We start from the raw sequence: 24,191 nt of genomic DNA on the forward strand, positions 1-24,191 counted from the left end.
AAACGAGCTTAGTGTGACACTGTTAAGCGTGACGTGGATCTAGGGGGGTGGTGATAGGATATTAGGGGGCCGGGGGAATACACTTTCCCTTCTCCCCTTTTTTATCCTCTAGATCGTTAGTCTCACAACGTTGACTACATTGTCCATTGTGCCCGCAATAAATCCACAAAGGTTCCACTATGAAAACAAGGTTTCCCCAGATTGCACTTGGCTATGCCGATGCGATATAATTACTGAGATGTATGATATAGATAGCTAGATATATGTGTTTTTTTCTGCTCGAACAAAATATAATTTTTTTTAAATCTATTAGCATATCTGGTGGTAGCTTGACAAACTGCTGTTGTTAATAAAGAACAAGCATTATTTTGAACTGAAAGGGGGCAGTTTTTTGAACGGAGACACCCCAGGATCCGCCAAAGGCCATCTGAGACAGACAGAGACATGTATGTTTCATGTGCGTAGGAAAAAAGAAGTTGAATTGTATTTGACGAAGTTTATCTACGCAGTGCCATTCGTCGTTGTTCTAGATAATTTGTGTAACAATACCGGAAAATCTAGAAAATAATCTAAATCAATCTAAATCTAAAAAATCAATCAGTGACTAGGCAGTCATATGGCAACAAATTATTCTTATTTGTGCAGTGATCAATAATTCATCTTAGAAATCACATAACAATCTCTTTCTCTCTAAGATCTCATTAGTTTGATAGTCATTTTGAACAGAGATGCAATGAAATCTGTCGCCCTTTTCGCATCTGCAATCGCTTGCATTCTATTTCTAGTTTTTGTTCAAAATATAACAAAAGGTGAAAATCTAGCATTGGGTCTTCAAAGAGAGTTCGATTTCGAGTTTGGGAACTTAATCGAGCATAACGCGTCATATCTGACAGACGCTAGAGTGGTGCGCTCCCTTGTTGTGGAAAGTGGACTGGCTTGCTTGTTTGAATGCCTTTGGAACAAGGAGTGTTTCTCGGTGAATGTCGAGGCTGGAATCTGCAATTCGTCCAACTCGTCCAGTGGCCAGCGGTGCTGGTGCGAGCATTTATCCACTGACCGTCGCAGCCTCAACTTCGACAAACTTCAGAAGAACTTGAAAAGTCTGCATTATGAGTTTAAGGTCGGCGATTTTTACAAAGAGAAATAGTTTTACTGCGATTTTCCATAGTCCGGGAACTCTACTCAATAATTTCCAGCTGATAAATCGCTTTCTGGTTCGAACTTTCAAACTAACGGTATATTACTTTAGCTTTTTGATTGATCAATACTTAAGTGGAAAGGTGACGCGATTAGAAGTCATTCACTACGAGCAAAGGTGGTGGGAACATAATTTTTAGGCTCAATTCTGTTTATAAACCACGAAATCCCCTCTAATTTGGCTGAAATGTGCCATGTTTGCGACGCGCTCTCCATGTTAGATTATAGAAAGCCCAAGTTACGTTGCAAACTTCTGAGCTAACACCCCGCGACGCGCTGAACTGTTTCCGACGCGCTAGCCGGACCCTGCCCGACTATGTCAGCCAAATAAGAGGGAATTTTGTGGTTTATTATGAACTTAAAACCGCATTGTCACCAGTTTACTTCCGGAGGTCCGACGGACCGTTAAAGACAAAAGAATCTATTAGAATCCGAGATATTTAACAGGCCATCCGCTCTTAATTATCGATCACATCCTCGAAGAAACTTCCAACAGACACACTGCTTTCAATATTTTGAAATATTTTTCCCGTTTTCCGTTAAAAATCATCGAAGATTGTTACGTAATCGACTGGAAGTAAACTGGTGACAATGCGGCTTTAAATTAAGGACGCCCGAGCGCAATAGACAGGCCTTCTGGGATTAAATGTGTTTTAAGCCGAATTATGCGCATTTTTTTATGCGATACAAATCGCAAATTATGCACAATAATGCGGATTGGTCCTACGCAGGGGGGTAGTGTAACTAAACGAGCGGACACAGAGAGTCCTACGCAGGGGGTACTGTAACTAAACGAGCGGACACAGAGAGTCCTACGCAGGGGGGTACTGTAACTAAACGAGCGGGCACAGAGAGTCCTACGCAAGGGGTACTGTAACTAAACGAGCGGACACAGAGAGTCCTACGCAAGGGGTACTGTAACTAAACGAGCGGACACAGAGAGTCCTACGCAGGGGGTACTGTAACTAAACGAGCGGACACAGAGAGTCCTACGCAGGGGGTACTGTAACTAAACGAGCGGACACAGAGAGTCCTACGCAGGGGGTACTGTAACTAAACGAGCGGACACAGAGAGTCCTACGCAGGGGGTACTGTTACTAAACGAGCGGACACAGAGAGTCCTACGCAGGGGGGGGGGGTAGTGTAACTAAACGAGCGGACACAGAGAGTCCTTAGCAGGGGGGTAGTGTAACTAAACGAGCGGACACAGAGAGTCCTACGCAGGGGGGGGGGTAGTGTAACTAAACGAGCGGACACAGAGAGTCCTACGCAAGGGGTACTGTAACTAAACGAGCGGACACAGAGGGTCCTACGCAGGGGGGTACTGTAACTAAACGAGCGGACACAGAGAGTCCTACGCAGGGGGGGGGGGGGTAGTGTAACTAAACGAGCGGACACAGAGAGTCCTTAGCAGGGGGGTAGTGTAACTAAACGAGCGGACACAGAGAGTCCTACGCAGGGGGGGGGGGGTAGTGTAACTAAACGAGCGGACACAGAGAGTCCTACGCAAGGGGTACTGTAACTAAACGAGCGGACACAGAGGGTCCTACGCAGGGGGGTACTGTAACTAAACGAGCGGACACAGAGAGTCCTACGCAGGAGGGTAGTGTAACTAAACGAGCGGACACAGAGAGTCCTACGCAGGGGGGTACTGTAACTAAACGAGCGGACACAGAGAGTCCTACGCAGGGGGTACTGTAACTAAACGAGCGGACACAGAGAGTCCTACGCAGGGGGGTAGTGTAACTAAACGAGCGGACACAGAGAGTCCTACGCAAGGGGTACTGTAACTAAACGAGCGGATACAGAGAGTCCTACGCAAGGGGTACTGTAACTAAACGAGCGGACACAGAGAGTCCTACGCAAGGGGTACTGTAACTAAACGAGCGGACACAGAGAGTCCTACGCAGGGGGGTACTGTAACTAAACGAGCGGACACAGAAAGTCCTACGCAGGGGGTACTGTAACTAAACGAGCGGACACAGAGAGTCCTACGCAGGGGGGTACTGTAACTAAACGAGCGGACACAGAGAGTCCTACGCAAGGGGTACTGTAACTAAACGAGCGGACACAGAGAGTCCTACGCAGGGGGGTACTGTAACTAAACGAGCGGACACCGAGAGTCCTACGCAGGGGGTACTGTAACTAAACGAGCGGACACAGAGAGTCCTACGCAGGGGGGTACTGTAACTAAACGAGCGGACACAGAGAGTCCTACGCAGGGGGGTACTGTAACTAAACGAGCGGACACCGAGAGTCCTACGCAGGGGGTACTGTAACTAAACGAGCGGACACAGAGAGTCCTACGCAGGGGGTACTGTAACTAAACGAGCGGACACAGAGAGTCCTACGCAGGGGGGTACTGTAACTAAACGAGCGGACACCGAGAGTCCTACGCAGGGGGTACTGTAACTAAACTAGCGGACACAGAGAGTCCTACGCAAGGGGTACTGTAACTAAACGAGCGGACACAGAGAGTCCTACGCAGGGGGGTACTGTAACTAAACGAGCGGACACAGAGAGTCCTACGCAGGGGGGTAGTGTAACTAAACGAGCGGACACAGAGAGTCCTACGCAGGGGGGTATTGTAACTAAACGTGCGGACACAGAGAGTCCTACGCAGGGGGGTACTGTAACTAAACGAGCGGACACAGAGAGTCCTACGCAGGGGGCTACTGTAACTAAACGAGCGGATACAGAGAGTCCTACGCAGGGGGTATTGTAACTGTGAAAGTGGATATTCCAGCTCAAAAGCGGCAAAGTGCGCGAGAAATAAAGCAAGTAAGGGCATCATTTAACGGCATGTGAGATTTCCAATGGATTTTTTTTACATACAGCAAAACATTGAAAGAGGTGCTATCGTACTGGCTTGGTGAGGCTGATAAACCTTATTTGTTTATTACCTTTTGTTAAGACATTTTTATAATGGTTAAATAGCATATGTACATTTATTATTACATATATGCTTTAATATAAGCACTTCTTCGTTAGCACTTCTTCAGGCGCGTACTCTGGATTTGCTTGGAGGGGGGTGGGCGTGCGCAGTCATATCATATGGAAAGAAACGTGTCAATTTTTATTGAATTAAAATTGCCACTGAAACATTACCAACCGTTTCCACTTTGCTTCCAGAGTCCCTGTGACGTCACACAATGTCCCATCGACCGCCGGTGTCGTCCTTCTCACCATAACAACAGTTATACCTGCGTGCCCTGTGATCATCTCTACATGGGCAAAGACTGCACAGGTACCACACGAAACTATTTCATTGTCGAGTCATGTAAGCACCTTTTTGTTAGTTTCGCGGATCCTCTAGCTACCGAAGAGTGCAATACCGCATTTGTTCGGATAAGCGCCTCTCCCGAATAAGCGCCTATCCCGAATAATAACCGCCTCACCTGAGAGGGAAAATGGGAAAAAGCCCCTGCCCAAATAAGTATCTCTCGCAAACGTTTTTCTAGCCTACGCGGCTACATGAGGCTATGCTTCTCAATACTTTTCAATGTTCCAGGAGTAAACATTTTCCCAGAGCCACGGATTTTAAAATAAGCGCCTCCCAAAAATAATTGCCTCCCTAGACATATAAACACATTGACCCTTCAACCGGCCTGTACCGGCTTTGGGAAGTACCCACAACCCAAAAAATTCATAAATTCAAAATAAACACAACAAGATGAAGATACTCAGGCATCAGTCTAAGGGATAAATGGTCTTGCAGATATGCATCCAACCAAGGTGTTGGCATCTACTCTTAAGCCAAATAATAGCACAGGTTCTTTGACAAATCTCAAATCGAACAAGGAGAGAAAGGCAGAATCACCCCTCTCAATAAAACGCTCAAAATACCACACAAGGGAGAGAAATCAGCAAACACAGCTCAAGACACAAATAGATACCTTTATTCTGATCCTCCAGGTACATTTTCTTGGCCTCAAAACACAATGTTCATTCCTTGAAGGATTGTACAACCACGAAAATATCTTTACGTATTGCAAAGCATTCTGGGAGATCCAGGGGAAAATTCCCGAGGGGAAGGCCAGTCAACACTCCTCTCCCCAAAGTCAGATGGTTTTTTATAAGTCTTTTCACCCCGAAGCCAAACGAATCAATTCCAGCCATACAGACCCAGAATAGCAGTGCAAACAATTTTGGAATCAATTTGGTTTCAGAAAAGACAGCATTTAGGAGAGCTGTGGTGATTCATTAGAAAATTATTTTCTCATCCGGGCAAAGCCAAACAAGAAAAAATCATCATGAATCCACCTTTGCTTGCAAATATCCATAAGCGAAGCACTCAATTATGCCCCAAAAGACTTCATGATGTCCTGAGACACTCTCCTAATATGCTCATAGCTGTATTTTTTGATGAAAAATACAAGCAACCATCAACTTGTGCTGGCTTCAGCACATCGACGAGGGATTAAAAGTGGGGACCGCAAAGCACTGTTGGAAAGCTTGGATACCGCTGACTAGGTGCAGCTGTGTTTGACTTTGACGGGCTGTATGAAACTCAGAATAGGGGGGGAGGTATCTGTTTTCAGTCTGTTTTTTGTAAATTCAGCTCCAAAAAAGCCAGGAGTCAATGGGTTAAACATAAACATTAGATAATAGGTTGTGTACACAGAATTTTCATGCCGATTCTCCTAAAATAAAAAGTCATTTCTCAAAAAAGGTGTGAACCCCCATCCCAACAAATTATCTAATAGTCTTTCTACCACAATTTATCAATTTCCAATTTAACAAATTTACCAATGTCAGGAATAGCAAAAATATTATCATCACATTTTCTTTAAAATGTATTTTAATATTTGTTTAAATTATTTCTAAATTATATCCTTGTTCTCATTTTCATTTTCAGAGAAAACCTTTGCTCTAGGCATGGAAACAGGCGCTATCCCTAATGCTCAAATCAGGGCATCTAGCAAAACAGTTTATTACGATGCTAATTTCGCACGCCTGATGAGACAGGGCCTTTATTACTCTTGCTGGCAGGCTGCTTCTTTTGATCTCCAGCCGTGGCTTGAGATAGACCTCGGGCGACTTATGATAGTGAGCCAAGTGGGCACGCAGGGGAGACCACACTATGGCTTTTTTGTCAGACAATATGCCATAAAATACTCTCTGGACGGTACTGCCTGGACAGTGTACCAGGAGGGAGGTGTTGACAAGGTATGTAATGGTTGGACCATCAGTCTATATGGTACTGCCTGAACCATCAGTCTGTATGGTACTGCCTGGACAGTGTACCAGGAGGGAGGTGTTGACAAGGTATGTAATGGTTGGACCATCAGTCTATATGGTACTGCCTGGACCATCAGCCTATATGGTACTGCCTGGACCATTAGTCTGTATGGTACTGCCTGGACAGTGTACCAGGAGGGAGGTGTTGGCAAGGTATGTAATGGTTGGACCATCAGTCTATATGGTACTGCCTGGAGCATCAGTCTGTATGGTACTGCCTGAACCATCAGTCTGTATGGTACTGCCTGGACAGTGTACCAGGAGGGAGGTGTTGACAAGGTATGTAGTGGTTGAACCATCAGTCTGTATGGTACTGCCTGGACCATCAGTCTGTATGGTACTGCCTGGACCATTAGTCTGTATGGTACTGCCTGGACAGTGTACCAGGAGGGAGGTGTTGACAAGGTATGTAGTGGTTGGACCATCAGTCTATATGGTACTGCCTGGAGCATCAGTCTGTATGGTACTGCCTGAACCATCAGTCTGTATGGTACTGCCTGGACAGTGTACCAGGAGGGAGGTGTTGACAAGGTATGTAATGGTTGAACCATCAGTCTGTATGGTACTGCCTGGACCATCAGTCTGTATGGTACTGCCTGGACCATCAGTCTGTATGGTACTGCCTGGACCATCAGTCTGTATGGTACTGCCTGGACCATCAGTCTGTATGGTACTGCCTGGACCATTAGTCTGTATGGTACTGCCTGGACCATTAGTCTGTATGGTACTGCCTGGACAGTGTACCAGGAGGGAGGTGTTGACAAGGTATGTAGTGGTTGGACCATCAGTCTATATGGTACTGCCTGGAGCATCAGTCTGTATGGTACTGCCTGAACCATCAGTCTGTATGGTACTGCCTGGACAGTGTACCAGGAGGGAGGTGTTGACAAGGTATGTAGTGGTTGAACCATCAGTCTGTATGGTACTGCCTGGACCATCAGTCTGTATGGTACTGCCTGAACCATCAGTCTGTATGGTACTGCCTGGACCATCAGTCTGTATGGTACTGCCTGGACCATTAGTCTGTATGGTACTGCCTGGACCATTAGTCTGTATGGTACTGCCTGGACAGTGTACCAGGAGGGAGGTGTTGACAAGGTATGTAGTGGTTGGACCATCAGTCTATATGGTACTGCCTGGAGCATCAGTCTGTATGGTACTGCCTGAACCATCAGTCTGTATGGTACTGCCTGGACAGTGTACCAGGAGGGAGGTGTTGACAAGGTATGTAGTGGTTGAACCATCAGTCTGTATGGTACTGCCTGGACCATCAGTCTGTATGGTACTGCCTGGACCATCAGTCTGTATGGTACTGCCTGGACCATCAGTCTGTATGGTACTGCCTGGACCATTAGTCTGTATGGTACTGCCTGGACAGTGTACCAGGAGGGAGGTGTTGACAAGGTATGTAGTGGTTGGACCATCAGTCTATATGGTACTGCCTGGAGCATCAGTCTGTATGGTACTGCCTGGACCATCAGTCTGTATGGTACTGCCTGGACCATCAGTCTGTATGGTACTGCCTGGACCATCAGTCTGTATGGTACTGCCTGGACCATCAGTCTGTATGGTACTGCCTGGACCATTAGTCTGTATGGTACTGCCTGGACAGTGTACCAGAAGGGGGTGTTGACGAGGAAAGTAATGGTTGGACCATAAGTCTGTATGGTACTGCCTGGTCAGTGTACCAGGATGTGTTGACAAGGTATGTAATGGTTGGACCATAAGTCTGTATGGTACTTCCTGGACAGGTGTTGACAAGTTATGTAATGGTCATACCATTAGTCTGTATGGTACCACCTGGACAGTGTACCAGGAGGGTGTTGACACCTTGTTGAAGTATGTAGAGGTTGACTATCAGTCTGTATGGTACTGCCTGGACAGTGTACCAGGAGGGATAGCCATCTGAGATAGTGTATACAAACCACTCGAGAGGGGTTTTTCGCTATAAAACCCCGGGTAAACGCCATTGCCGGCTACAGGGGGAAGGGACAAGGTATATAGAGGTTGGACCATCAACCTGTTTGGTACTGCCTTTACAGGTGTTGACAATTTATCTAATAGTCATAACTTCAGTCTGTATGGTACTGCCTGGACAGTGCACCAAGAGGGAGATGTTCAAAAGGTATTTTACATGTTACAGTGGCAGATTCGGACTCCTAAAAATCGGCTGATGGAAAACAAGAAAATGGACATAAAAAGGGGTGGATAATGCAAAGAATATACCTAAAAATTATCAAATTGGGGTGTGATATTGTACCCAATCACCCCCTCACTGCCCTTGTATTACTTTGCCTACAGATGTTCTCCTTTACAAGGATAGCTCTCCTTCACTATCCTTACCTTAGACTTCAACTTAGTGTAGATTTTTTTCTTTGCTTATTTAAAGGACCCATTTTTTTCCAGGTGTTTAATGCAAACCTCAACAACAACATAATTGTGTACAATCGCTTTACTCCTGCACTGAGAGCAAAGTTCATCCGCTTCTACCCAAAGACCTGGAGTTACATATGTGCATTGCGTGTGGAGCTATATGGCAAAGGCATCATATAAAGTAGAAATGTCAAGTCCTGTAAGATGCATGATTTTGCTGTTTTATCTATTTATCTGCAGGAGCTCTTTTTTAAAAGGATACATATGACATGAAGACTAACTAAGCATGAAAAATGCATATATCCTGTACTTAACTTTACAGTGAGGACACAGAAAGTGGGCAATGCTGAACAACTTTGACTAATCAGAATCAGCTTGAGCACCGTAAACATTTTGACGTATGTGTAGTCAACCGTTTTCGTCTGTTGATTGAGCATGGAAACACCCTAACCTGATTGGCTTGAACTTATTTTTCAAAATGTTTACGGTGTTCAAGCCGAATCTGATTGGTCACAGTTGTTCAGGATTGCCCCGCTTTCTGTGTCCTCACTGTAATAATTGTCCATACAAGAACTAGACCCATTGTCCTGCAGCAAAAGTTTAATCATAGCTTTCCCCAAATAGGATCTTTTTTCTACTAAGCATGCAGGCAGCACATATAAATGGTAGTAAGATTTTAAAGAAATTGCCTAAACGTGTCCATCCCTATATATTTCATGGTTATTTTCTGTGGTAAACCAATTGGAAGCCAGAACGATAGCTTTTATTTGCCTTATATTTACAAGGTCCCCGAATCAAATTTACCTAAAAGCTTTATCACACAAAATAATTACCTCTAAAACTAAAATCTTCAAAAATGTAATGCATGATGTACATACAGTAGCAGATGCTCAGTTATAAATAAAGTGCATGCTCTTAGCCAATCACAAACCTGATAGAAGGCCAGACATAAAATTATCTATTATTGATATAAGCATCCTTACACTGCCAAACTCAAATAATATGGCAGTTTGGAACTTTATTGATTGTATTTCTCTGAATGAATTTGATTTGATTGCTTTTCTTCAATGCATCCCCCCAACACACACACACACACACACACACGCATACAAATAACGTTCCGAGTGTCCTGTTGCCCTTTTGTTGCTCAAGGGTAAATTTCAAAAATAAATTTGGTTTACTTTCGCTATTGGGATACACTAGATAATCCAGTCTATGCTGATCAGCCCAGTGTTTTTTTTTTACAAAAGATAAGGAAAACATTTTCTATATTTGCCAGGATCTAACATACTATATCTTCCAGTCCCTTCCTGAGTGTGTTTCCTCTTTCAGATGGGGCCATCATTTCATTTGTGTTATATCCAAGTACATAGAATGTCTTCAACAAATTCTTTTGTCTAAATCTAGATAAGTATAACTAACTTTCATGGTCAATAGGGGACTTGCGCTAAGGGATCATGTGACTGTTTGAGTGGCAAACTAGCGCACACTCAGACTTTTAGCAGCAAAATAAATGCAAAAGAAGCAAATTATTCAGCGCCTCTGAAAAAAACCAGAACCCTTTTTTTTAGAAAGAGTTTAGTTTCATTTTAAGATTTTATTTCTTAACCATTCTCTCATGTTTTGAATTTGTCACCCAAAAAGGTCACATGATCTCTTAGCGCAAGTCCCTATTAGCTAGAAATGAAAACCAAATGCTCCTGAAATGCTCACTGAGTTACTGGTCTGATTTAAGACTCTCCTTTAGTTCTTCCAAAGAAGGCCGGTCTAATGAGAACTTACTCTGATGAATAAGTGTCATGTTGCCATGGCAATTAATTATAAAGTCTCCACCCATTTGTAACGGGTCATCATTCTCAAAGACGGCTGTTAGCTTCCTGCCAGCACGCTTTTGCTCTGCATAGAACATAAGGGCTGTGATGTTATAGCTTTTGAACACTGACCTCTTCAGACCAAATGCATGGTACAGACGCCTGTCTGGGTCTAGATACATTGGCAATGTACAATTTGTTTGCTCTAACCATTTCTTGGCGCCAACCTGATGTAAATAAACAATATGCGGACTTGTGATAAGCTATATAGCTTGTGGTTTCATAAACACTCACCTTGGGCCGTGCTGATGTTTAGAGTACATACATACCATGTTTAGGGTATACAGTATGCCTAATATGTTTGATAATTTTGACAATAAAGCAGTGTTGAAATTACACCTACCATATTTAAAGTATATACAGTAAATACCATGTTCAGAGCATAGGAATTAGGATAACTTGTCAGCAATTTCTTAACAAAATAAAAAAAAATGCATCCCCAATTTGTGTTGAAAATTGAACTCAGAGAATAAAACATTTTTAACCCTAATCCGAAATGTTTCCTGCTTTTCAAGTTAGTGAAATACTTTGGTTGTTATATATATTTTTTTTCTCTTAATAACCTTAATAACCCTAGTGATTGTTGTTTTCAACTCTTAAAACATTTGAATGGTACTGTGTAACCATAGCCTCTTTAGTGTTTGTGACAAGCCCGAGCAATGGAATCAAGCATTGTTTCATTTCCTTTCTATTTTATATAGAACCTAAATAGGAAGCTTGGTTTTGTGAGGGCTCGGGCTTGTCACAAACACTAAATAGGCTATGGTTACACAGTACAGTTGAAATGTCTTGAGATTTGAAAACAACAATCGCTAGGATTATTTTAGACAAGAGAAATAGAAGTATAACAAAAAAAAAGTATTTCGCTGACTCAGAAAGCAGGAATTTCAGATTAAGGTTAGAAATATTTTATTCGCTGAGTTCAATATTCAATACAAATTGGGGGTACATTTTTGTTTATTTTATTAAGAATTCACTGACTAAGTATCCTAACTCCTTTGTTTAGAGTATATACTGTACATACCATGTTTAGAGAATATACCTAATATGTTTGATTATTTTGACCATAAAGTAGTGTTAAGATCACACCTACCATGTTTCCAAAGCCAACAACCACCACGTGACCACCTAGCCCCTCAAGTCCCGCCATGTTGGACTGGACAAGAGCGGTATGGTCACGTCACGGCAGTCATGCAAAGTGACGCAGTAAGATCATCACTAGATGCTTTGGACTGACAGACGACAGAATGTCTCCAAGACTGGTATCCCTGTGGACAGAAAAACCAAACAGATGGTCAGGCATTAATGATGATGATGATAAGAACCATTTTAAAAATGCTGCTGATGATGATCATGATGGTGATGATGATAATGATGGTGGTGCTGCTGCTGGTGGTGAACATGATGTGAACATGATCATGATAAGAACCATTATTTTAAATGGTGGTGATGATGACAATGATGATGGTTATGACAATAATGATGATAATAATGATTATGATGATGATAATAGTTGTGGTGGTGATGACATTGACGATGATAAGGATAATGGAACATAATCATTATGTTTTAACATTATCATCTTGATCAACCACTCCTTTGTTATTGTTTATATTTAAAATACAACAGTTTATTTGCAACAAAACTTAAACAAAGACACCCATGAATGATTAAGTTAGATTAGATCTTGGTTACTTGCTTGAGGTTAGCCAATGCAAATAGGTGTTTTGTGTGAATAGGGACACAATGTGGCAGGATTGCACTTTTTAAAAAGACTAGAAAACCCTCCATGGACCAATAGCCCAGAACATTACTTTATTAATATTATTATACTCACCTGTTCCATTCCACATCCACAAGGTTTAAATGAAGAGGAGCCTTCCCTCCAAGGGTGACCTCAACATCTTTCTCATCAACCATCTGCCTATCAACACTCCTCAAGAAGTCATCAAACTCTTCCTCAGCTTCCATCAGCATCTCAGCACTATCTTGTATGCCCGGGTCACTGTACTGTTGACCTATCAAGGCATTCAACTCTTTTCTTCCAGGGACTTCAAGCGCAGTGAGAACCTGATAGTAATGACCTATCAAAGATCCTAACTTGCTAATTTTACTGCTGAGAAACTCCTCTAGATTGAAGTTCTGCTTGCTCTCAGCTATCAAGGAAAAGATTGCTTTTTGTAGTTTGTTGAGTTCTTCTGTCAAATATGACGCTGATGGTGGAGGTTGATTCTGTCTCTGGAAAATAAACAAATTTTGTCAATCCAATCAAAAACAAAATATTATGGAATCATTATAGATCAGACTTTGGTCGTTGGATAATTATATTACTTGTCAATCATTATACACCACCCCCCCCCCCCCCAAAAAAAAGACACTTTTCAAAAAGAAACCTTCAACAGTTTACTTTCCTCAGGCCAATGGAAACCTCAACGGATAAAAGACAAAAATGTCTACTATTAGAATCTGCTCTTAATTATGAAACACATGCTCGAATAAACTTTCAAAATAATCATTGGGAATCATCGGGAGATTGGTAAGTACGTAATTGACCGGAAGTAAATTGATGATATTTGCCTATTAATTTAATTTTAATTGCTGTCCCCCTTCTTGAAATCTGCATAAGAAAGCCTCTCTAAGACTTTATTGTCCAGTCGATCAAGCAAAAGCAGAGTTTAGGTTGATGATAGAAATATAAAGATGCAGAATGTCCTTTCCATTATATTTACACTGGCGCGTTCTTTAGAAATCGAGGTGTGAATTAACATTGGTCCTACATTGGCATCACAGTTTTACGAACCTTGCTTTCTAGCGCCTTATTCTTTTTACCTGGAGGTTCAACTTCGTCCGACATGTTTCTGTAGTGAACTACCGGTGAGATCGCATGATTGTAGAGACTTTGGATAATGTGACATCTACTAGGCGTTCCGTAAACCACAGGACGACCATTTTTTTTTGTAAAAAACGATTTAAAGAAAAATATAAGGAATTGGATATCATTGATATATAAAAACCTTTTTTAAAGTGGAAAAGTTATAAAAAGTCCAGAAAGGGTAACGAAATGGTAGAATTTCATTATAATTGAATGACTTCTCGTTATTAGGGCTTCCTGTGGTGCCGAACCAGACCCCCTCTGTTAACATTTCAACATGGTCGCCGCTCGAGAGAATTTCTTAATGAATTTTTGTGGAATTTGAGTCAAATTATTTAATCGAAATGGGCCGATGGATGAATTTCAGGCTGGTGCTGCATAAATACAACTTATATCTCTTGTATGGGATGTGCGGATTAATATTCACGACACAACTGGCCATGATATATGTGCATCAAACCGGCGGACAAGCTACCAGTGAGTACTTATGCATTTGTCATTTGAAACTACCACCCCGCATGATCACGGGGTCCTTATCATCATCAGTCACTATCACCATCAGTTATTTTCATCATCAGTTACTATCATCATCAGCCACTATCATCATCAGTCACTATCATCATCAGCCACTATCATCATCAGTCACTATCATCATCAGCCACTATCATCATCAGTCACTACCATCATCAGCCACTATCATCATCAGTCACTATCATCATCAGCCACTATCATCAGTCACTATCATCATCAGCCACTATCATCATCAGTCACTATCATCATCAGTTACTATCATCATCAGTCACTATCATCATCAGTCACTATCATCATCAGTCACTATCATCATCAGTCACTATCATCATCAGTTACTATCATCATCAGTTACTATCATCATCAGCCACTATCATCATCAGTTACTATCATCATCAGCCACTATCATCATCAGCCACTATCATCATCAGCCACTATCATCATCAGTCACTATCATCATCAGTCACTATCATCATCAGCCACTATCATCATCAGCCACTATCATCATCAGCCACTATCATCATCAGCCACTATCATCATCAGTCACTATCATCATCAGTCACTATCATCATCAGTCACTATCATTAGTCACTATCATCATCAGTCACTATCATCATCAGCCACTATCATCATCAGCCACTATCATCATCAGCCGCTATCATCATCATCAGTCAATTTCATCATCAGCCACTATCATCATCAGCCACTATCATCATCAGTCACTATCATCATCAGTCACTATCATCATCAGCCACTATCATTAGTCACTATCATCATCAGTCACTATCATCATCAGCCACTATCATCATCAGTCACTATCATCATCAGTCACTATCATCATCAGCCACTATCATTAGTCACTATCATCATCAGTCACTATCATCATCAGCCACTATCATCATCAGCCACTATCATCATCATCAGTCACTTTCATCATCAGCCACTATCATCATCAGTCACTATCATCATCAGTCACTATCATCATCAGCCACTATCATCATCAGCCACTATCATCATCAGTCACTATCATCATCAGCCACTATCATCATCAGTCACTATCATCATCAGCCACTATCATCATCAGTCACTATCATCATCAGCCACTATCATCAGTCACTATCATCATCAGCCACTATCATCATCAGTCACTATCATCATCAGTTACTATCATCATCAGTCACAATCATCATTAGTCACTATCATCATCAGTCACTATCATCATCAGTCACTATCATCATCAGTCACTATCATCATCAGTCACTATCATCATCAGTTACTATCATCATCAGCCACTATCATCATCAGCCACTATCATCATCAGCCACTATCATCATCAGTCACTATCATCATCAGTCACTATCATCATCAGTCACTATCATCATCAGCCACTATCATTAGTCACTATCATCATCAGTCACTATCATCATCAGCCACTATCATCATCAGTCACTATCATCATCAGTCACTATCATCATCAGCCACTATCATTAGTCACTATCATCATCAGTCACTATCATCATAAGCCACTATCATCATCAGCCACTATCATCATCATCAGTCACTTTCATCATCAGCCACTATCATCATCAGTCACTATCATCATCAGTCACTATCATCATCAGCCACTATCATCAGTCACTATCATCATCAGTCACTATCATCATCAATCACTATCATCATCAGTCACTATCATCAGTCACTATCATCATCAGTCACTATCATCATCAGTCACTATCATCATCAGTAACTATCATCATCAGTTACTATCATCATCAGTCACAATCATCATCAGTCACTATCATCATCAGTCACTATCATCATCAGTCACTATCATCATCAGTCACTGTCATCATCAGTCACTATCATCAGTCACTATCATCAGTCACTATCATCATCAGTTACTATCATCATCAGTCACAATCATCATCAGTCACTATCATCATCAGTCACTATCATCATCAGTCACTGTCATCATCAGTCACTATCATCACTATCTATTGGCTACATTTTCTTGAATTAATTTGGTGGTGGTGGTTACTCCAAACCCCCCAAATCCCCTGACTACAGCCTTATGGTTACTGATGATGATAGATACTGATCTGGATTATAACATAAAATTACGGTTTGATCACCTCACCACTTAACAGATTCATTCCTATAACGCCCTTTTTAACTTGATTGTGCTTAACATTTATTCTCTTCTACGAAAAAGATAGACTTTTTACGGCAAAATTTTAGAGGTGAGGTTGGTAAGCACAAGGATGAAATCCAGATAATTTTGAAGAACTTCCCTGCATTATGACTTCATTATTTAAGGCTCCTTTGCACAGGTTAATGAATATAATACCCTTTCATTTTTAGTTAATAAAGATGATATTTTCAAGAAGGGAGAATACATTGAAAAACTTGAGAACGCTTTTGAAAAATTTACCAAGGTAAGTAATATGATTGATAATGAGGTATCATTCCACAATATGAAAATGTTTTAACATTTTTCTGTGTGGATTTTGCATGTGCGTGGAATGCCCTATTGTATGCCCAGTCAAGATGCAGAGAACTAAAATATGCTCATATCAATATGAAAATGGATTGGTTTATCTAGTGGAAAATCAAGGATTTATCTAAGGATGGAGGGGTTGTGCTATACATAGACTATTCCAATTATGATACTGGTTAGCCCACGCAACTAAACTGTGTTTTTATTAATCATCTGTTTCAGGTAAAGAGTATTGATCCATTTGAGCCAAGTGAAGAGGAAAAACTGAGGAAAAAGTGACAAAAGATATGCCTGACACAAGCCAAAGTCAAAAGTCTGTTTCATTATCATCTTGGATAATGTGGTAGCATTGTAGTTTAGAAGGCAGGGGATTGCATTATCACAAGTCATGTAGAACCATCAGCATACTGTACCCCTGATGTTGCCTGTTTATTTGTTGTTTTTTTTGTTTTTTTTTTGCTGAACAATCAATTTAAGATTATGAGACTGGAGGATTTATGCAAAACTAGGAGACTCAGGTTTTGCAGGTATAGAATCAAAAGGCAGATTGTCTTCGTGTTTTTTTCAAGAGTTTTATAAAAAAAAACTAGATAAAGAGTCAACGTGACACTAAAAGAGGCTGCTTAGCAGACTAAGAAGTTAAGACTATGAATGCCTCAAGAATGTCATCCTAGCAAAACCAGGGGTATTTCCTCTAAAGATGCAAGAATATTTATTCTTCTGAACGTTCATTTGATGCGGTGTTAGTACCGGATTTGTGAATATTTTAGAAGTAGATACCCAAACCTTAGGTCTAAATAGAAGTTTTTTTATGTTGTTAATTTTTTTTTTTTTACGATAAAAAAATGTCCGAAATAAAATTTGATCTCGCGCTGGTTTTTTTGTATGGTCAGCGGCCTTCGCATGCTTATTACCATGGCAATGGCCTCGAGTGTTCTTTCGAACGCAGTCATCGAGCACTCGAATGGCGTTCGAACATCTGGCGCGCGAGGAAATCAGTTCGTAAAACCTATCCCATTTTAGATGGCGGAGAGCGATAAATACAAGCTCGAACTTGAAGAGCAAAAGAAGAACGTATTTGTGACACAGCTGAGGTGAGTATTTCGAACGCATTGCGTATATTATTTGTCAGCGACATATTTGCAGTTTATGGACGGATGATGTTGCAGTTTTGTCAGCTTCCAGTCTTCTTAAATGTATTTTAATTAACAGAGAAGAGGACGACGAAGATGTCGAAACTCGAAAGTACCAAGTTGTCAACGAGGTATTGTGGTTAGATTATTTTACCGCCCAAATTTGGTGGATTGATTTAGATCTTGTAAGTTGCTACTCCCCACTGTTTGAATTCAGCTCCAGAACATATCAAGTCAAAACAAACTTTTAATTTCGAGGTTTTTGTTCGATCCCCTACTAAGATCTCAATCTTACAAGTTATTAAATAGCCGAAAACCAATCATCTTACCATCACCGTTATAGTTACAAATTTAAATTTTAATTCAAGAAGGTCCAGTATTGTTACAAGGTGTTGTTTATAGATACAACAGAATCTTCTTCAGCTAATTGAAACTATTTTTACAACTGTAAGAACTTAAGTATTGACAAAAATTTAATACAGTCATATAATATCTTTTAGAAATAGGATTGTAGTTTTCTTTGAGTAAAAACTACTATAAAGTAATGTAAATTGTGTAATTTGGTTTAAATGTTCTCTAAATTTGGAATATCATGTTTTTGAACAAATTTTATACTTTTCACACAGAAATAGATTTAGCTACCACAGCATATCAATATTTCTTAGTGATAAGCATATATATCTATGCAAGCCTCTTTCTGTTTCAGACTTCAGGCAAACTACTGGAAACAGGGCTCAAGACTTTCCAGTCAACCCTGCTCCTCAAGAAACAGCTTGAAGTGGAAAAAGTCCAGGAAGACCTTGAGATCAAGAGGCAGCAGTTTGCCGAGAGGATGGCAGCTTGTAAACGCAAGGAGGAGGAGCTTAAGAAAAAACAGCTACAGGTAAACAGGTGTGGCAGGCGCAGGGTGTGTGCACTCCCCCTAACCCCTCCCCCATACTTGGCTGCCAAAAATGGGTCATTTATAATTGAAGGGTCCACAAATGCTATCCTTTCTAACTGGTAAATGCAAAGCATTTAGTACACTGTGAAAATACTGTTTTATTAATGAAGTCAAAATGATGATTTCAACAAGATTTACAGCAAACTAAAGTTCACTCATGCAAGCTTAAATTTTCTGTTCTTGCCTTGAGCCTTGCCTTGCAAACAGATTAGCCATTCTTTATATAGTCGTTTTAATTCATTTTTCCTAACATCTTTGTGTATATTATGTACATAAAAAGAGCTTAGAAACTACATTTGCATTCACAAGTTTGATCATAGAGCCTTTGATTCCATATGATAACTACATGACCAGGTGTGTACATAGAGAGGTGCACGCTCCCCAAAATGACATCATATGACTGCCCCCCAGGATGAACAGTACATACATGTGTAACATCCTTTTTCATGGCCACCCTTTTTTGTGATACATTTTAACTTATAAGCCCCCTCTACCTATGTTATATCTGTGAATTTGTATTCATTTGACCATTACCTTTTTGTATAAAGAACAACAACAACAAGTGTTTAGGCACACCACTTGCTGCATTACGTTTTGAAGTATAATGTTTAAGTTCACAAACTGGTACAATAGTGGTATTTGTCTATATCTCTGACAGATAAGAGATAGAGTGGGGAAATTTGAGAAGTTCATCAAAGAGAATGAAGCAAAGAGAAGACGAGCTGTTCAGAAATACCAGACTGAACTGAAACTAAAGGACCAAAAGTCTAAAGAAGAGGAGATTCTGGCTGCAGAATTGCAGCAGTTAAAAGCAAGGTTAGTGGTAGTCAACCTTTCTTTGCCATCTTTATTCAATTTACACTGAATTGCAGTGAGTTTGTGGCAACACACCAAAGATAACTAGGTATATTTTACTATCAAAATCCAAAAATGAAGGAAAAAGCCACTTGATTATTTGGTTCTAGTCACCTCAGGGCCTCTGAGGTACCCAACCTTAACTTATGTATATGGGATCACCTAGGTCTTGATTCTATTACAGTTCCTTAAAAGGTGATGTTCATGCGTTCACTACTGCTTATGTTAGATATATACTGATCTATAATTATTTCTCAGGAAACACTCACTAGAAGCCAAGATTGCAAAATATTCTGTCTATGAGAAATATCTACTGAAAGTATTGGACTTCCTACCTGAAGGTAATAGGATGGTATTTTGTAAGATTGTTTAGCATTTATGATAGGTTATTGATGAGTATCTTCTCAAGCAGAGGTTCCACCTTGTACCCCCTTCCTGTCTGTGTACATACAGCTTTCATATATTCTGGGGGAAGGTTCAAAATTTTGAATATACATTAGCATTTTTTATGATATTTGATTGAAAATATCTCACGCACTTGCTTGAATTAATCAATGGAAATGGATGCCATTTTAAGCTGTTATTGTTCGGGAGCTTTAAATTTCAGCATGAGTGGCCTTTTTTAGATGTACATTTGTGTCACAGATTACCTTGAAGCAAGCGACTCCATGCTGATGGGGATCATGATGAGATTTAGGACTCTCAGTGCCACCAACCATACGTTAATGCAGATGTTATCAGACAAGGCAGACGGGGTGAGCATAACATCTCTATGACCAGCCTTCTCTGTCACGTGGTGTCACACCAAATGTGATGTTTTACAAGAAAATCTTTTCTTCCAGCATGTTAGTGTGGGGGCCTATTGCTGGCCCAAAAAATTGAGCTGTAAATCATGCCCTAGCTTTAAAATTATGGCTCAATTGTTTTTATGCCTGTGCTTTGTTTGAGGATAACCAGCTTGCTGTGCTTTAATCAGGTGGAACAATCACAGCAGAAATTATTGGACATGAACAACAATCACACACAACATTTAGTGGTAAGTAGGACACCAACTATCAAAGATGGTTATTGAAGTCTCAACAGGCACACAGAGACTGTGAAAATAGGGAAAATAAAGTCGCATAAAAAAAATGAACTTTTCTGGCAGACAACTCGCTACTTGGCCCCTCTATTTGCACCAGACTAGAAAAACAATGGACAAGCTATAGAAAAAGTAGCTGGTCTGCATAGACATGGTAGAATCAGGGAAATAATTCAAAGGTTTAAGGGCCATTCCCCAAAATTTCAGGGAAACTACTCGCAGAGGCGTACAACATGCCATTTCAATCTTGCACCAGAGTTATAGTAAGATGAGGCTGTTTAATTTATTTGGAGTATTTTCCTATTTTCACAGCTCATCAACAGTGAGCTTGCACATCTACAGCAGATTTTGGAAGAAACATCTCAGAAGAATGCCGAACTGGACCAGCTCCTTATCAACAACAAGACTACTGTCAGACACCAGGTTGGTCATCAGTCGATGAGGCTTGTCATCATTTAGTAGAAATCACCTAGTGGTATATTACATACTGTGCCTCTGATTGGCTGAGCTACCAGTGGTATATTACATATCCTAAGCTCTAATTGGCTGAGCTAATAGCGGTATACTACATATCCTGTACTCTGATTGGCTGAGCTACTTGTGGTACATACAGTATATTACAGGGAAAAACACACTCTATAATGTTTGTTTCTCACTGGAATACTACTCGGTTTTCTTGCATTTGGGCATGTATGATTTCCTGATTCTCTCGTGTGTCGCTATCAGGTTTCTCTAGTGATTCTCACTAGTGAAAACCTAAGCACCACTCACATCAAAAGTAAAAAAGATATTTATTTTGCCAGCTAAGGGTAATAAGAAGAGTTGGATAATCAAGATAATTTTTACTATATCAATTAGGCCCATAGCCAGGGGGGGGGGGCTTGGAAGAACACCCCCACTCGAAAGGTCCGCTCTTATTACGAAAAATTAAGTACCGCTGCGAGGTAGGATGAGCTACCTAAAGGAAAATTGTCCGCTTTTATGTAAATTACCCCCTCCCCCCCCCCCCCCCCCCCGCTTAAAATCCTGGCTACGGGTCTGTCAATCAAACGCCCAAGGCGCCTATGGGCGCCTGAACGTTAAATATTTATAGAGAGCCTTTTCGACGCCTTTATCATCACGGTGCACGGGGGGAGGGAGGGGGGCATTTATAACATTTATTTTCGCATAATCTTATAACTCTGTTATTTCTTTTTCAGAGCGAAATTCTCGGTCGTATCCAGTTAGCCATCAACAACATATCGGAACGTTGCCAAAGACGAGTTCTGGTTCCTGTCGAAACGCTAGACTACGATACCAAACTACACTTGATTCAAGACCACATATCCGAATACAATGACATTTGCAGGCTAGCAAAGCCTTCCGAGGGGGGTCCCCTTAGTACGAATGGACCTGTTTCCAGTGCCTCGATTCTGAAGAAGGATGCGCGGACAGTAAAAACACAGGAATCCGCGCTTAAGAGCGGCGGGGCGCGCGGGCGACATCCGCACCAAGAATTGCGCTTCGCGGCGGATGTGAAATAGACACTAGAACACATGACATAACACGTGACGGCCTTGTGCGAGAGGGCTTGGGACCTAGAGTGATACACGAGACAAGCATGCTTATTGCGTGGGAGTGAGTGACTCCTTCCCACGCGAAGGCATAGCAAAACTATAGAGCTCTCATCTCTCAATCAGTAAGAACAAATCAAACTTCATAAAATATACTGTAAATTTGTAAATAACATAAATACCTATGTGTGCATAGTTTTGGAAAGGATTTTGTACCAAAATGCATTAAAGATATGCAATATTTTGATGTTTCTGCCGTTCGTAGTTTTCTGTACAAAGAAGTATGTCTGTTCTTAATTTAGTTTGTGTATGGAGTGTTTTATACCGGGTTTTAAATAAACCTTGGAACAAAGCCTGTAATAGTGAAAATGTAACAGTCAAAGAGTATCGGGCAGCCCATCACAAAAGAGAACAAAGACTGTATATTAGTGCCAAATGAGCTTGAATGCATTGTACTAAATACAAACTATAAAAATATTGTGGATACGTGGTATCGACGAGCCAACCGAGGTAAAAACCTACTCAGAGACATTCTAGTATCAGGCGTTCCTACCCGGGTCTCTGATGACGCTTCCTGCGGCTGTTGTCCCAGACCCCAAATTGCCTCGTGGTTCACCTCCAAGGAAGCACTGTAAGAAACCGGAAAGTTGGGCTACCTACTGTCCGAAAATAGGGCCACATGTCCCAAAATAGGACCACACACTGTCAAAAAGTAAGGTCTGACACTACACTTCTTCTAGGTACGGAAAGAAGAATGCCTCCTTTCCATAATGAACGTCCCCCACCCCTAAGTTTACAAGTTTGTATGGAACGCCCTATCTAACAAACAAACGACATAGGAATTCTTCCCTCTTATCAGCACATGTGCACCTTGCATAAGGAGCTGTCAAAACGATAATTTTGTCGTTAGAGAATTTGCCTCTGAAGTGACTCACAAACGGTCTCATTCATTATTAGATGCCGTTTTATTCCATTTTGTCAATTGCATACTTCTCGTTGAAAATGAAATTTTTAATGAGTGTAGCAAGTGTGGAAAGCCGTTTAACATACTTTCACTGTATGAATATCTATTCTTGAGCATGTTTCGGTTTTCATAAAAAAAAGACCAGAAACATGTTATTGTATTACCAGCAAGATGTTTTCAATCAAGCGATATTACTTAAAGTTAATGTTTATACAAGCCGACCACTCTTTCAATTATTCCACCATGTTTAGACTATCTTGATAAATCGATCAACTCTATTCTAATAGCTTCTGCCCTTTAAAAGCATGTCTTCCATTACGCTACCTTATCTACCCTGCTATCTGCGAGGTTTGGAATCCCAGGCTTTTTTTAGATTGTTTTCTAACAAAGTAATGGTCTAGACGCTACTCAGTGTTTATAAACTTAAAACGCTCTCATACCGACTCGGCTATTTCAACTATGTACATCATACGATTACCATCCTGGGGAAAACTAATCCCCCCTATTTCACGATATTCTATTTTCTTAATGGCCGACTATTTATTATGTCGAGACGGGTGGGCTTTTTTTCTTTGGGTCTAAAAAAAAGTACACTGTATTGTTTGGTCCAAAGAAAAATTCCCCACCCAATGACAAAATAACTATACCTACTGTATCACAAAAGTTCATTTAATGTTCGGAATGTACTCCCATTTATGTACAGTACAAGTTGCCTGGCGGACAACCCTCTATTAAGGGCACCCATGATAGTCAATTCCCGCCTGACGGACAGCCCTCTATTACGGGCACCCATGATAGTCAATTCCCGCCTGACGGACAGCCCTCTATTACGGGCACCCATGATAGTCAATTCCCGCCTGGCGGACAACCCTCTATTACGGGCACCCATGATAGTCAATTCCCGCCTGGCGGACAACCCTCTATTACGGGCACCCATGATAGTCAATTCCCGCCTGACGGACAGCCCTCTATTGCGGAAACCTCGTTATTCCGGACAGAAAGACAACCCCGATTAAAAGTGGTACTCAAAGTTACGGTCCCAAGGGGGTGTATTAAACATAGCGAGGATTGAATTATTAGATG

The 24,191-nt window shown here is 41.0% G+C and overlaps 2 protein-coding genes and 1 non-coding gene across 3 annotated transcripts; 2 read left to right on the forward strand and 1 right to left on the reverse strand.

The window, feature by feature from the left end:
• The first annotated feature begins 513 nt into the window (after window positions 1-513).
• On the forward strand, window positions 514-9,779 carry LOC116616634 (lactadherin). The gene is made up of 4 exons (XM_032378627.2): window positions 514-1,120; window positions 4,330-4,444; window positions 6,056-6,366; window positions 8,845-9,779. Exons 1-4 carry the CDS (start codon window positions 734-736, stop codon window positions 8,989-8,991), a joined length of 960 nt encoding a protein of 319 aa, XP_032234518.1. The 5' UTR covers window positions 514-733; the 3' UTR covers window positions 8,992-9,779.
• Window positions 9,780-10,709: 930 nt separating this feature from the next.
• Window positions 10,710-13,550, reverse strand: LOC116616635. Its single transcript, XR_007312138.1, has 4 exons — window positions 13,483-13,550; window positions 12,520-12,920; window positions 11,776-11,950; window positions 10,710-10,849 (listed from the first exon to the last, which is right to left on the reverse strand). It is a non-coding gene; the product is annotated as an uncharacterized LOC116616635 (transcript).
• A 247-nt stretch (window positions 13,551-13,797) lies between these two features.
• On the forward strand, window positions 13,798-22,621 carry LOC5509719 (coiled-coil domain-containing protein 42 homolog). The gene is made up of 11 exons (XM_032378626.2): window positions 13,798-14,031; window positions 16,444-16,517; window positions 16,802-17,673; window positions 17,792-17,843; window positions 18,419-18,595; window positions 19,314-19,471; window positions 19,769-19,851; window positions 20,156-20,265; window positions 20,487-20,546; window positions 20,904-21,014; window positions 21,791-22,621. The coding sequence occupies exons 3-11, from the start codon at window positions 17,603-17,605 to the stop codon at window positions 22,112-22,114; spliced, it is 1,146 nt and encodes a 381-aa protein (XP_032234517.2). The 5' UTR covers window positions 13,798-14,031; window positions 16,444-16,517; window positions 16,802-17,602; the 3' UTR covers window positions 22,115-22,621.
• Window positions 22,622-24,191: the final 1,570 nt, after the last annotated feature.

The sequence above is a fragment of the Nematostella vectensis genome, chromosome 7 (assembly GCF_932526225.1).
Source record: "Nematostella vectensis chromosome 7, jaNemVect1.1, whole genome shotgun sequence".
Classification (NCBI taxonomy): Eukaryota; Metazoa; Cnidaria; class Anthozoa; order Actiniaria; family Edwardsiidae; genus Nematostella; species Nematostella vectensis.

What these genes read in the sequence shown, in the direction of transcription:
- LOC5509719 (XM_032378626.2), top strand. Translation starts at nt 17,603, where the DNA reads ATGGCGGAGAGCGATAAATACAAGCTCGAACTTGAAGAGCAAAAGAAG. An exon ending in AGTACCAAGTTGTCAACGAG is followed by an intron (nt 17,844 to 18,418) that starts GTATTGTGGTTA and finishes TTTCTGTTTCAG; the next exon opens with ACTTCAGGCAAACTACTGGA. An exon ending in TTGCAGCAGTTAAAAGCAAG is followed by an intron (nt 19,472 to 19,768) that starts GTTAGTGGTAGT and finishes ATTATTTCTCAG; the next exon opens with GAAACACTCACTAGAAGCCA.
- LOC116616634 (XM_032378627.2), top strand. Translation starts at nt 734, where the DNA reads ATGAAATCTGTCGCCCTTTTCGCATCTGCAATCGCTTGCATTCTATTT. An exon ending in GTCTGCATTATGAGTTTAAG is followed by an intron (nt 1,121 to 4,329) that starts GTCGGCGATTTT and finishes CTTTGCTTCCAG; the next exon opens with AGTCCCTGTGACGTCACACA. An exon ending in AGGAGGGAGGTGTTGACAAG is followed by an intron (nt 6,367 to 8,844) that starts GTATGTAATGGT and finishes ATTTTTTTCCAG; the next exon opens with GTGTTTAATGCAAACCTCAA.